The 15,021-nt window shown below is 30.5% G+C and overlaps 2 protein-coding genes across 2 annotated transcripts in view; both read left to right on the top strand.

Moving 5' to 3' along the window:
* The first annotated feature begins 255 nt into the window (after positions 1-255).
* Positions 256-10,044, top strand: LOC131958529 (origin recognition complex subunit 5). The gene is made up of 14 exons (XM_059323615.1): positions 256-294; positions 3,858-4,002; positions 4,209-4,301; positions 4,861-5,088; positions 5,256-5,330; positions 5,439-5,550; positions 6,076-6,206; positions 6,394-6,533; positions 6,696-6,757; positions 7,106-7,218; positions 7,399-7,449; positions 7,884-7,994; positions 8,562-8,674; positions 9,585-10,044. The coding sequence occupies exons 2-14, from the start codon at positions 3,886-3,888 to the stop codon at positions 9,628-9,630; spliced, it is 1,392 nt and encodes a 463-aa protein (XP_059179598.1). The 5' UTR covers positions 256-294; positions 3,858-3,885; the 3' UTR covers positions 9,631-10,044.
* A 2,306-nt stretch (positions 10,045-12,350) lies between these two features.
* Positions 12,351-15,021, top strand: part of LOC131958541 (reelin) — a 37,599-nt gene continuing 34,928 nt past the window's right edge. Inside the window, exons 1-5 of the mRNA XM_059323627.1 lie at positions 12,351-12,486; positions 12,738-12,956; positions 13,978-14,206; positions 14,568-14,638; positions 14,774-14,879. Of these exons, the coding sequence (XP_059179610.1) occupies positions 12,471-12,486; positions 12,738-12,956; positions 13,978-14,206; positions 14,568-14,638; positions 14,774-14,879 (641 nt within the window). The 5' untranslated portion in view covers positions 12,351-12,470. The remainder of the gene's footprint in view (positions 12,487-12,737; positions 12,957-13,977; positions 14,207-14,567; positions 14,639-14,773; positions 14,880-15,021) is intronic.

Raw genomic sequence — 15,021 nt, 5'->3', positions numbered from 1 at the left:
TTCAAATAACGTAAATAAATAATAAGCTAAAATTAAAATACTTTTTGTTTTCAGTTATTATTATTGTTAGTCGCTGGTATAAGATCTAGACTCTAGATCTAAATAAGGAATAGAAGTATTAGAAACTACCGAGAAGATAACAGGGGTAAAATTGCGATACATTTCTATAAATTATTTTATTCAGTAGAACCGTAGGCTAAAATAGTAGGTTAGGCCTACTTCGTCTGCTTCAAACCGCGGGAATGATAAGAGTGAATGCCCCTGATAATAATTTTACACACCATTTCAATTTCGGTAAGCCGTGTTGTTGTGAATCTAATATAGAATTTAGATATCTAGATCTAGATTTAGATCTAGATTCTAGTCTGATTTAGATCTACTAGATCTAGATCTAGAATCTAGACGTCTAGATCTAGAATTTAGACTTTAGGCCTAGACTCTAGATCTAATTAATTCAATCTGTAGAGTCAGAGATAGAGTATCTCAGTATAGTAAAGTAGAGGGACCGGCCTAGATCTAGAATTCTAGATCTAAAAATCTAAAACTAAAATATTAAAATATAATATAGTAAAAATAAATATAGGGCCTAATCTAATCTAAATCTAGATTTCTAGTCTAGATTCTAGATCAGAGATCTATGATGAGTCTAGAAAAAAAATAGATAGAGAATAGATCCAGATCTTGTCAGATTTAGGTAAAACTCCATTTTAGCGTAATGGAGACAAGCGAGTTGACGAGATTCCTTCCATAATATTGTTGACATGGAATAAAAAACGTGCTTTTTAGATTTAGACCGTAAAAAAAAATAAAAAATAAAAACTTAAGCCTAAAATTAATTTAGAAATTTTATATTTTTAGAATAAATGCTATAAAAGTTGCAAATCCAGAGAACTTGAAAATAATTTGTTGAGTTTAAGGCTACATTTCTATTTATTTTCATCAAGCCTAAGTTAAAACCGGATGTTTCACTTTCGTAAGACAAACATTGATTGGCTGTACAGTAACTTAGTGATCGATAACTATTTGTTTACAAAACTTTGCAGATCAAGTTTTTAAATAACAATGCAAATTAAAAACCCCATTACCTAGTTTTCTATTTTTAGCTTACAATGTGTACAATAAAATCAATGTCGGCCTATCCAATAGCAGGATGCCATTGTTTATGTCGCCATTACACGTGAAAACCAAATTGTTTTGGCTTGTTTTTAAATTTTCAATTAGTTACCGAAAATTTTTAAAACATCAAATAGACCCAATCTTTAGTAAAGTCCGAAATAAACCAGACAGACAGGATTTTATAACCATATTAATTGTAACTACGCCGTGCCTGATTTTAAAACTAATTTATACACCTCTCAAATACCTTTGAGAGTTTTCTCGCTCGTGTCCATTTATTCTCCGTTGCTTGTTTACCTCCAGTTGAGCGTATTTTATTATAATAACCATTACACACCAAAACATTAGAAAAACACGATTTATTTTTTGTATTGTATTTCTGTTTTCACAAATGAATAAAATGAATGTTTAAAAAACACGACTTATTTATTTGTATTGTATTTTTGTTTTAACAAATGAATAAAAAACAACAAAGAGACTGACTGAACTGCTTTGTTTGTTGGTTACAAAAATAGAGATGCACACTTTGTACAATTAAGTGTTCCAATTTCAACTAAACTGAATAAAAGTATTAAAAGGCACAATGATGCTGCCGAAAGTGGGCCGAGGGGGGGGGGGTGGAATTTGGTGAGGGATGGCTTGGAGTGTTAGAGAAAGTGTGACAACTCACGTTGTCATTTTAAAAAAAATAATGTTAGAGGTCGTCCATAAATGACGTCACACTCGTAGGGGGAGGGGGGGGGGGGTAATTTTGTGACAGTGTGTGATGAGGGGGGGGGGGTTCAGATGGTGCTACGTCATTTGGGGGGGGGGTCTTGCTTTTTGTGACGACACGCTTTTTTACGATTTTTACCTCCCCCCTCCCCTCTGTTACACGTCGTCACAAAAAGTCAGACCCCCCCCCCCCTAAAATGACGTCACACCTCAGCCTACAACCCTCCCCCCTCAAAATTTCTGTTGAATTTTTCTTAAAACATTGATAATTTTTCCAAAATCTTGTCAGAACTCTGTCAACATAGAGTATTTTGATCAATTCATATTACAATTTATTAAAACCGTTTTCTAAAACGCGAAATAGCGGCTAAAACTTGTTTTTCTAACATTGCTTTTTTATAATGCAAAAAAGGGACGTCACACCATCTGAAACCCCACCCCCTCCCCCTCATCACACACCGTCACAAAATTGCTGACCCCCCTCTCCCTTACGAGTGTGACGTCATTTATGGACGACCCCACATCAATTTTTTTTTTAAAGTCAGAAATTTACTCATACAAAAAAGGGAAGGATGGTAGATTTACTATGAATTAAAATATCATACAACTCTATAGTAAAAAATTTTTTTCAGTTTTAGCAAAACTGTCAAATTAAAAAACACAGAGTTTGTACATTTATTGCATAAATACAAAAATATAAAACAGAATGATTAACAGTGTATCAGTTTCACCATGAGACAAATGCCTTTTTTTTAAAAAATGCAATACAAATAAACAAGTCGTGTTTTTTTAAATATTCATTTTTATTCATTTGCTAAAACAAAAATACAATACAAAAAATAAATCGTGTTTTCCTAATGTTTTGGTGTGTTTCGGTTGTTATAATAAAATACGCTCAACTGGAGGTAAACAAGCAACGGAGAATAAAATACGCTGAAATGGAGTTTTACCCAGATTTAGACTTTAGACTAAATTCATTTAAATTTAAAATCTGGCTGAGAGTGAGAGTGTGTGCAAGCACTTACTACTAGATCTAGATCTACTACTAGATTTAGATCTAGACTAGATCTAGATCTAGAAAGATTTAGGTTCTACACACTGACTACACACACAACTCTGCCCTACTCTACACTCTAGCCTAGAGTAGATTCTAGTAGCTAGGTTTCTATGTCTCAACTCTAATAACTTAATAACACTATTAACACACACTATTTACTGGATTCCAGATCTAGAAATCCAGATGGGACAATAATAATAATCAATATTTATTCGGAATCTACCCTTTGTAGTACTTTCCATCCCATGCAGAACGAACCCATGGCCTCAAAATATAAACTATAAACTCAAAACAATAAAATATAAACAATCTCATTGAAACAGGTCAGGCTCATACCACAAATGCATAGTGTTGTCTGTCATGCCTCAATAAAACTAATAAATTTAGAACGATTCTAGTCGGAAAAAGATACGCATGTGCAATGGAGAGAAACTACGACTTTCCTTCATCATGATGTTTTTGATGGTACTGCGCATGCATGTGTTTACAAACAAACCATAGAACTCTAACCCTAACCATAGCTCAGCTATTAAGGTCACTGCTCATGCGCAGAACTATCTTTTGCTGACCAAGTGGAGATGCTGAGGCAAAAAATCTTTTTCCGAGTAGTCACTTCGTAAATTTTACTGACCTCATTAGCAATTTGTTCATCGTATAAGTATAACTAGATTCTAGATATCTGCTATCAATACAAAATAGATCTAAATTATTCTAGTTTAGAAACTAGATTCTAGGCTGATATCTATTATCCCACAAAAAACAAACATAATTTACAACTTGTTCCAACTCATTACTCATATTACTAATTGTTTTTGTTAGAAATGAAGAAGATAATCACAATCTTTGTAGCAATTTCATAATATTATTAGCTTACTTTAAGAAAAGTATATTAATTTAAAGTCGCAGTGATATTTATTTAAAGCAGTATTGAACTTGACATCTGTGTTTTAATTTTAAACATTTTCTGCAGTTTAATTCATGCACAGAAGAAAAATTTTATGATGGAAGTGGAATTGCCCTTAGAAAAATCAACAGAAGATGTAGACTGTTTGACTGACAATAACATATGTTGTCGGCAACAACAAATAAAAATGCTCTTATCCTTGTTCGGCCAGGTAGCCTACTAATACTATTGTTTGTTTTATTTATCATTAAAAGATATTCTGAAATAAGAAATAGGTATACAATAAAATTGTTTAGGTAATTTATAACATTCACCTTATCAACTCGATATGTTATTGGTCACCATTGTAATTATTCCGGTTTGCAATTAAAATCTTTTGATGCTTTCTGTGGTTTAACTCTTGTTTTTCACTTTTAGAGAAGTCACATGACTCCTGGTGCACTTTTTGTGTATGGGCACACAGGCACAGGCAAATCTTTAGTTATACAGTCACTACTCTCATGCAACAAGGTTTGTAATGTCAGCTATTTTCAGGACCATTTTAGTTATTAGAATTAGTTGTATGTCATTTAATAAGGTAGATAGGTATATCACAGTGCACAAGTTATACTGGGCTTTACTCATTCAGACAGGTTCACATCAGAAGCATTTTTTTAAATCGCTTACAGTAGTACCACTATCTTGATAGTCCGTGAAAATATACTTCATCGTCCTGAAAGTAAAATAATTTCTGTGGTATTCATCATAAATGCTTATTCTTATTTTGAAGGTTGCTTAAAACCAAAGAAAGAGATTAATTAAGTCTTTCATATTGTATTTTGAGGGTTTTTTCTGTTAAGGTTAGCATAGCAATATTTTTTTATAAATAGCTAGGCTGTACCCTGCCAATAAAATAAAAACAATGTGAAAGTTTCATAATGCACTTGATTGAAAAGAACCATTATAATTAAAAAATTGTCATCTGTAATATGACATTTTATCATTTCCCCTGCACCCCTTCCTCCCAAGGCCATATATAAACACGCCAACAATTTAGTTTTTGAAGAAGTAATTTTTTTTTTCCTTTTAGCTGCCACATATTTTGGTCAACTGTGTTGAATGCTCAAGTGCTAGATTTCTGTTTGAACATATTCTGAACAATATACCCACACCACATGAGACAAGATCCCCTACAGAAACCAATTCAAATGATGATGAGGATGATGATTACTTACATTGTGATGATATGACTGATTTTATTCGCCAGCTAGTCAAAACTGTGTCTGATAGATCTCTCAGAGATCAAACTCTGTATATCGTAAGCATTTTGGATAATTCAGTTTGATAAATAACGTAACAATTATTTTTAGTGGCTGTATTTAAATGTTGCTTATAATTTATATAGTAGTCAGTTGCAAAATATTACTATGGTAGCTGTTTCAACCATAAACATTATTCTTCTTTCATTCTTTGGTGTAATTTTAGGTGTTGGATAAAGCAGAAAGATTTAGAGACGGGAATGTTAATCTTCTTCCAGCTGTCCTTCGTTTGCAAGAACTGGTAAAAAAATTTTTGTTCTGATTTCAAAATTGGTTGTAAAATATTTATACTGCATATTATACTACATATTTTTTGTTTACATTTGACCTGGTTTTTAATCTGTTCTAGTCAGGGCTTAATGTCTGTGTCATATTGATATCTGAAGTTGTGTGGGAAAAATTTAGGACTGGAACAGGATTTTATGAGCCTTATTGTATCCATTTTCCAGACTACAATAAACGTAAGTGTTTCTAATATAATGCCTTTTGAGATTCAAGTCTGAAGATTTTAAATAAAATGTGTTCTAAAAATAAATTATCTAAAAAAGTTGTTGGAAATGATTCTGCATTCTAGGCATTGCCCTTGTATTTATAATATAAAGTGATAATTTTTGTGTATAGCTATTTACAAACAAAAGAGTAGTTTTGTCATGATAACATGATAAACAGCAGATTTAATCTACTGCTGCCAACTTACATTGTTCAGTGTTCGAATCTGGTGCAATGGATAGGTAAGGCTGTAGACAGTAATATCTGAATGGTAGGTCTATTTGTTGCAGAAATACAACACATCCAATTAGTCACTGAAATTGGACTGATCGGATATTATAATAGAGTATTTTTGCTTTAAATATTATACAAAATAGTATTTTAACAAATAATGGATCAAAGGATAGTGAACATTTGTGTGTAGAAAAGTTAAAGCTGTTAGTGTAGTGCCTAATTATTGAACTTTAATTTATGATCTTTCTACTTATTGATTGCAGAAGAACTTATGGAAATTATGTGTCTCGATACACCATCTACCTGTGAAAAAGATCTTTATGCCATGTATGTGAATATTGTTTTGTCAGTTTTCCATATGGTTTGTCGAGATTTACGGGAACTAAGACATATTGTAAGTAATGCATACAATTTTTAGTCTTTTTATTTTATTCACTTTTATGGGTAATAAATTTAATTAATTTGTTTTGAATATTTTATACTTTTTGTCTTCTTTTTGTTAGATCTATTTTACTTTAAAAAAAATGTTTAAAAAGACTAGCCCTGAATGTTTTTAAAATTGATTTTTCTTATTTTTGTAGGCTCGTCTTAATTACCCTTACTTTATAGAACCTGTGGAAAGAGGAGAAATACAAGTGGCCAATGTTAAAAAATTGTGGAGAAATATTGAGCCACACCTTAAGAAAGCACTGAAAGGTGTTTACTTAAGAGAGGTATCAAGGTAAGGGATCTACAATGTTTTTGTCCCTTCTTCAATAACACAGTTATCAATGTGATTTTAATTTAATTAATAATTAAGTTGAATTATATATTTTTGTGCTATATTTTTTAATCATAATTAGATGTTTATTTTATAGTCCTATTATATTCTATATTGTTTTAGTCGACAGTGGGAACAGATGCAGCAAGCAGAACTGGAAGACCCTGATTCTGATCTTGCTAAAGGTAATAAAAAAAAAATTAAATTTTCTTTTTTCAAGCTTAGAAAAAATGGTAAATCCACATTATTTTAACCCGTATTCTATCAATGTTAAAATCAGTTTAATTTAACTTTGTTTTTGTAATACTTACAAGTTACTGTCACTTCATTATGAGAATTTCAGTTGCTAATTCAGACTAATTATTACATTCATACAGCAGGTCATCTATACATGCATGTGCATTTGATTAAAAAACAGTTGTTGTGAAATCATCATAATAATTTTAATAGGTATAAAATACAAATTATTTCAAACACATTCATTGTGGTGTGAATTTCAAGGAGTTTATAATTCATTTGCATCATATTCTTAGCAACCCCATCCAGAACTCATGTGGAACTCCCTTACTATTCCAAGTTTTTGCTTATTGCTGCATACCTAGCTTCATACAATCCCATGAAATATGACAGAAGATTTTTTGCTAAGGTATGTTTTATTTTCACTGCGCTATGTTTAGGTGCAATTAGTTATGGCCCAAAGCTTTCATACTATCAACAAATTACTTTCTGCTTATTTTTTTTTTTAAATTAATTTTATTGAAATTTTTTACAATCCACATAAGACATTTTGCTATTGACAATTATCATTGTATTTTTTTTCTTTCAGAATTCTGGCAAAACATCCAGACGTTCAAAACTTATTAAAAAGAATGAAAGAGTAAGCATGTTTAATTTACTTACATCATCACAAAAAACTAGGCATTGCTTCAGCCCTTTTCACTCCTCTTATCCTCTTGAAATACCCATAATTAAGTTCTTTCAAACATTTTCATCATTTTTTTGTTCAACCTTTTAGTTTTTTTTAAAGAAAAATAGTTTCATGCACATCACCTTCTCTTATCATACAGCAAATTGTAATAATAGCCAAGGAAACCTAATCCAATTGTCACTATAGCAAAACTATTTTACACCAGTCAATGTTAGATTTTAAATATTGATGTAGGTACTTTTCTTTGATGATTGTAAAATTCACAGATAACTGTTTTAACTAATCAAGTTATTAGTACGCAATCAATTACACAAACCAAAGTTTATTGCAATTATTGTAACTTGCAACTGCCTTACAATGTAGATATTTTCTTTTTCTCACAGGCAAGTAACCATTTACTTGGACCAAAAATGTTTCCTATTGATCGTTTAATGGCTATATTCTACTCTATTGTTGAAGGAAATGTCATTCCATCAGCTCATATTTATGTACAGGTATTATTTTTTTATTTGAATTTCCAATTTGACTTTATATACAAAAGACTTAATTCTTTTAGTCAAGACATGTGTCGGTGTGGGTGAGCAGTTATGGGTTTGGAAACCAACGTTTTTTTCTGTAGTGCATGTAAAATAAATTCAATTAGCATTGGGGTTAGTATAAGTATAAGGATATGGTAATAATGATCTTCATCTGAGTGAAGATTAGGAAATCTAAGTTTTATCAGTAAAAAATAAACATCTTTTGTCCTATACATGATATTTAGGCTTCTTGTTTTAGCCTCCAACAATTTTGTCTTATGAGCACAAAACATTGTGCTTATTTCTTCTAAGCAAGGTAGTAGGCACAGTGTTTATGTCTTTAATATTTAATTGCTTTTTCATAATAACTGCCTATATGAGAAAAAAAAGCCTCTGCGCCTTTTGTTTTTACCATTATAACATATTTATTATTATTATTGTCCCAATGCCTAATGGAAGTTAAGACTTTCAAGATAGAAATTGAGTGCTCTACTTATTTATTATTACTTAAATCTGAGCATTTTTATCTTCCAATAAATACAGATCAGCTCTTTAGTAAGTCTTCATCTTCTTAGCCAGATTGGAGGAGAAGACAAAATAGCAGCTCCTAAATACAAATGTATGGTGAATTTAGACTTCATAAGGTCTATCGCCAGGTGAGACAAATTTATGTTGACTATTTTTACAAGCTTTTATTTAGTTTACAATGTTTGTAGGTTTGTAGCAAATTTTTACCCACTTCTAATGATGCATTCAAGATACATTCATTTCAAATGACAACGCAAGAAAATCTAATTTTTAAATCTCATTAGGATTGAGATAAGTCATTAAAATTTGATCAAAAGATTCCTTAATTCAATAATTAAAGGGGAGATAACATGATTAAATACTAGCAATGGTTTGATTAGCTATCAAGCGGCAGTGAGCAGTTTTTTTTCACAGATGGTTGGTTTTTTTTCCTGAGAATTGACCTCTGACATTTAAGGGCAGATAATTGTATTTTTTAGAAATTGCAAACTACCAATCAGGTTTTAGAGCAAATATTTTTAATCTTAAATGGTGTAGACTTCTTTTAAAACTGATTACTAAAAGGTGGATAATAATGCGTTAAAATAACCTTTTAAAATTATAAGCTATTAAATGCACTGAAAATAAGAAATTAAAACTAAATTTGCTTTCTTTCATAAAAGCACTGGTTTCTCGTGAAATCACTTTCACATTTTGGCGACCAATGCTTTTAAATTAAAGAAAGCAAATTTTTTTTTTTTAATTTTCATTGCATTTTATAGCTTGATTATTCTGCTGTAATCCAGATTGTGATTTTACTGGATTATTGATTGTAAATGACTTCATACAGTTAGAGAGGAGGGTGATTCTACTCTTCTGACTTTATGCTATCTGGGATGGGGTAGATTTATGATTTAATATATATATATATAGAATTCTTTAAAAGAGTATCATTTTCTTAGTTTGAGGTGGGCTTAATTTTGCAACTTCACTACTAAAATAGCGTGACATCATTTTTGGCCTGAAATAATGTTTGCAATTATTTTTTGTCTTTCTTAGGACTGTTCAGTTTGATGTTATGAGGTACCTATACGACTTCTTGTAAAGATAGAAGGTGCATTTTTTGAAGGAAAATAAATGTAACTTAAAATAATTCATGTTTGTTATATGGTTGTTTCAAAAAGTAGCTTTTATTGTTATTAAAGCAATTGATATTGTTATTAGTTTCTAATTGATAAAATTGCAATATATTTTACATAATATAAAGGATCATTTAGTGCCATGTTTTATTAAAACTAGTGTATTAATCAGGATCTTTGTTAATTTTCTTATAAATAAGTTTTCTGTAAGAAAAGAAACACTTCCTAAGTATACAAACTTTCTAAGTACTAAGGCTTGTTATTTACCATAAATTATTCATGGTTAGTTGCTAAATGTGGACAGTGGTTGTAAATTATTTTGCAATTTCCTGTTTATTTAATTATATTTTACCTAATTTTACATTCGTTAGCTTAAATTAACAAAAACAAAAATAAGTTACATTCATTTTTTTTTAATTTTGTCAGTCTCATTGTTATAAATAAATTACGTTTTGAGTTAACTTTAAATTTGTTTTTGTTTTCTATTGTGTTTAATTAATGTTATGCTTTTTTATGTCATTCAACACTAAATGTTAAAGCCTTAATTGAGATGTTATATAGAATGGGCTAAAAAAAAATTAAAGCAAAATCAATTAATATTTGATTAGCTTAAAAATATTGAAGATATCAGTTATTTGGTAATTGAATTGCGATAATTTTTTTTGTTTGAATTTATCGTTTTAAATTAAAAAAGAACATTAAAAGAAAATATTATGTGAATGAACATTAGTAATAATCCTTTTTTGCTTGTTTGAAAATGTTAAATTGGAACAATGTTCCAACTTATTAATCTAATCAGCTAAATTTGTTTTTCTAAAGTTTTATACTATTGAAATACTTATTTTTGATAGAAATTTTGTTAAAATCTCATAAAAGATTATTCTATTTATGATATTAAGTATTCTTTATTAATTCCCTTGAAAACAGAATCATCTGTTTGATATTTTTTTTATACCCCTGCCAAGCTAGTTAAGCACCTCCCATCTCCCTCTCATAGGATCTCTAAGACACACATGTCTTAACCCTCTTTTTCTCTTGTGAGCTTTACTCCATGCCTTCCTGAGGTGTCTCATCCACCCTAGTTTCATTTCCTGTATTTTCTTTTGGACTAATTATACTCTACATATCACCCAGTGGACTCAAATGATTATAGAAACTTAAATTAAATGTATAATACTAGGAAGCATTTTAGTTTAATTATTTCAGATTTACAAATATTTCATTCCTGTCTTGGTTTAGAATTTGAACCTGTTTTAATGGAAATAAATTGTAAGGGTAAAAAAATGACTGCTTCTTCAAAATTGAATTTGGACAAATTCCTAACTTAAAGCTATTCAGTTTTTGTAAATTGTGTATTGCACAACAAATGACATCTAATTGGAAATCAAGTATGCCTGATTGAAAAGTTTGGGACTGATGGTCCTGAATATTTGACAACGATGGCATACACACTCTGTATAGTGTTCACACATATCTAAGAAGAAAACCTTATGAGTCACAACTCTTATCTGGTTTATTTAACAATAGATAAAATACATTTTATCTGTTTATGAAACACTGAGACTCACAGCTGTTCTTCTACACAGTTAAAGGCATTAACTGAGTTATTCCCCTTCGCCATCCCTAACTCGGTTCTAGTGTTAAGCTGTTTATCAGAATATTTATCATTTTAATGTAAACATTTTTTGTTGTGATAGTGGTTAAGAAAGCTATTTTGGAGAACAAGTTATTAATCATGTGGAGTTTAAATGGCATTGCATTGGTTGTTTTATTTTATATTCCAAACACATTTTTGAACACGCTTTTTTTTTTACCAGATTCCAATTGCAAACCTAAATTTTTATAATTAACTTTTAAAAAATTCATTTATTGCTTATAAAATGCCCCAAACAATAATAGTTGTAATTTATAAGAATTAAACAAGTTTTATTCAATATTAACGTTATAATCAGCGGAAGTTGGGTATTAAGTTCAAGACAAATAAAATAAGTTGTTGTTTTCTCTGTTTTCACTTTTAAATAATGTAAATATTGTTTCTAATGTTTACAAATAGCACTTTACATCCCCTTGATAAATGATGCTGTATCTCTATATCTGTTTATAATAACTTTCCATTTTTATGCTATCTTCAAAATAGCATGCTTCCATGTAATAAAATGTTCCATTTTATGACAAGAACAATATTTTGGAAATTCTATTTTTATATTTACTTCATTTAATAGGAGTTATATTTATATTAGCTAGACTAAACAATTGTTTTTTTAAAAAGTTGTTACCTTAAATTCTTTTTATTTAAAGTTAAAAAAAAGTTAAATCTTTAAACAAATATTTTTATCGTTAAACTTCTATATAGAGAAACCATAGAGAAACCTGGGTGAAATTCTGTTTAACCAATTTCCTTTAAACTGGGTGAAGTTTTGTGTTTCTATGAGCAGATAATGACTTGTTGATGGTGTTATTTCTTAGGGGGGGTAAAAGGAGTGAGTAGCCAGGGGAGATCAGCCTTGTGATAACTGAAAGACCAACCTGAGGTTTATCTCCTCCTGCTAATGGTGAGATAGTTTTATCTTTTTGTGAAAAAAAAAAACAAGAATGGCATGAGGTTTGCTTTTCAACTTAATACCTCCATTCACACCATCCTAAAACGCAATTTCCCTGGGAGCAGACTCTGGCTTAGACTTGATTATGAAGTGTGAAACAGGATGTAGAAATATCTTTTTTTTCTCTCTCCTACATTAGAATGAACTGTGTATATTTTAAGAGACTTTTTATTCTTGAATAGTGTTGCAAGTGTGATTTTTCCAACATGTTGTTATATAATGGTGAGTTAAGTAAACTAATTATTTTCAAAATTTGACTAAATATGCTGTTTCATATATTCCTTGCAACTGCATATATATATATATATATTTATATATTATATATATATATATATATATATATATATATATATATATATATATATATATATATATATATATATATATATATATATATATATATATATATATATATATATATATGTGTGTGTGTGTGTATACATTTATATAACTATCTCACATATATTTTTCAGCTGCTTTATCACATCATTCCACCTATGTGCTCCTGCTGTTACTGCTATGCTGTCCTGTACACACAAGCAGCAGCACAGTGCCCCATCTGTCCCCTTTCTTCTTCCTCTGCAACTACCATGGGACCACACAGAACTATGGACTGAAGAATGGCGATGTTGTGGTCAGTGTGCAGATTGAAGGCAACCCACAGGCATATGTCCCAGGAAAATTTTATCAAAGTAAATTTTCTTTTTTTTTTAAATACACTATTCATTTCTTTTTATATGTTTAAAATTTTTGTGCTCAAGAAAAGAGAGAAAGAAAAGAGAGTTGTTGCTCTAACAATAGATTTAACCTGACATTTCTACCTACCTTGATGAACAACGCCAGTTTTCTCTTAGGCTTTGTTCTGCAAATTAATATTTCTCTTCCAAACTCAGTTGTATTTGTCACTTTCTTGTTGGATACAACTTTTAATGTTGACTTATCTTCTAGTCTATTACTAATAAATAAGTTTTTGTCACAGATGCTGATTTTTTATGCTTTGTAATGCAGAATACTTATTTTGGGGGCAACACACTGGGTACTCACATATGTGTTTTAAATTAATTTTTTGGTTTTAGGTTTCAAGTTCATAGAATTTCCAACCTATTTCTTATCTAGCTTTATGTATTCATGTGTTTTCTCCTAGCCTTAAGTGATTTAATGTGGGGGTTATGGTGATAAGGGTATGGAGTGGTCTAGCGGTAGAGAGCTGGACTACTAACCCGTAAGTCTCGAGATCGAATCCGGGTTCAAGTCAGTAGACCGTCCCTGAGTCCACCCAACTCTGATGAGTACCTAACTCACGTTAGGGAAAGTAAAGGCGGCTGGGCATAGTGCTGACCACACTATCTCTTCATATGCCGAGGTCACAGAAACAAGTGAACTCTACTTCACTTGCCTCATAGACCGTCAGGTTTGAAAAGGAAACAATGGTGATAAATATGTACACTAATTTGGATCCAACAATAAAATGTACTTTATTCCAACATTTTCTTTATAATGTTGTATGATTCCTACTAGAATCATTGCTTTAGCCCTTGATCAAAGCCAAGTATAACATCTCAAGATTAATTCACAGCCTCAAGCAAGTTATCTTTGAAGACTAATGCTGTCTGATCACCAACCAAAGATACCCAGACATTTATGTACAACAAATTAACCTTTATGTACATATCAGTTCATATTTTAAATAAAAAAATTTTATGTACCCAACAGTAAACATCCTGTCCAGTGAAACATTTGACAGCTTCATGATGACAGGGCTGTACACCACAACAGCAGATATCAAGACAGTGACAGGCAGCAGGCCCCACAAGGCACTGAGTCAGGGGGGACAGAACCTGATGTGTTCCATTGTCCACTCACAAGTCAGTCCTCAGCCTATGAGGTCAATCACTTTTGTGTGGCTTGCACCGCCTACTGGAACTGGTTGCATCAATTTCCTGTAAGTTACATAACCATTTCATCAATTTTAAATTATTTTACTTTTATTCCTATTTTACTATTTTTATTTTTACCAACTGAAGTGTGCCGGTCACAATCTAATATTTCACTTATTGCTTTATTAATATTATTAATATTTAATTCAAAGTTATCTTAAGTTGTATAATAAAACTCCTCTTAACATTGTACTAAATTTTATTTATTCTTATCGTATCAAATTTAAGTTATAACTTGACATTTAAGCAACATGTTGCAAATGATTTAAGATTTGTTAAAAACTATATTTGTTTATTTAGTGTTTACAGTAATTTGTTATGGTACTCTATTTATTAATACTAGCTGTAACTAATTTGTTTTGTCAGTGCTACTGCTACTCATGGCCAACAACTCTTGTTTAAAGACACCACAGTTATGCAGCTTTGTGAAGAAGGAGGTAAAATCTTTCTGTCAATACTTATATACATTTTGTCACTACTGATATTTTCCACTGTTGTAAAATCATTTCATACATTGCTTTTAACCTATCTGTGAAGATAATATTATCCCTGTTTATATCTTGTTGTTGCAGCTTCTTCCATAGAGGCTGTTAAGCCTGCACTTACTGAGGTTAATTCCGATTCATTTCTTCTGAGGGATGATTTTGAATCTGATGATGATTTTGATCATAATATTTGGTAACATATTTATAGGGATATACTAAGCAGTTAACAAACTATATATAAAATTCAGATTAATCAACTATTTAAAAAAAATAGAAATATAATAGTTGTCTATATTAGTTATATAGATTATGTAGGCCTATGAGATATTTATTAT

Source organism: Physella acuta, unplaced genomic scaffold, assembly GCF_028476545.2.
Source record: "Physella acuta isolate Inbredline_101_S28 unplaced genomic scaffold, ASM2847654v3 ptg001333l, whole genome shotgun sequence".
Taxonomy (NCBI): domain Eukaryota; kingdom Metazoa; phylum Mollusca; class Gastropoda; family Physidae; genus Physella; species Physella acuta.
This window is presented reverse-complemented; position numbering and strand designations above follow the sequence as displayed.

Bases quoted from the DNA above. Each gene is read 5' to 3' on its own strand.
- LOC131958529 (XM_059323615.1), top strand. From the start codon at position 3,886: ATGATGGAAGTGGAATTGCCCTTAGAAAAATCAACAGAAGATGTAGAC. The intron at 5,089-5,255 runs GTAAGCATTTTG...GTGTAATTTTAG, and splicing joins GAGATCAAACTCTGTATATC to GTGTTGGATAAAGCAGAAAG. The intron at 7,995-8,561 runs GTATTATTTTTT...CAATAAATACAG, and splicing joins CAGCTCATATTTATGTACAG to ATCAGCTCTTTAGTAAGTCT.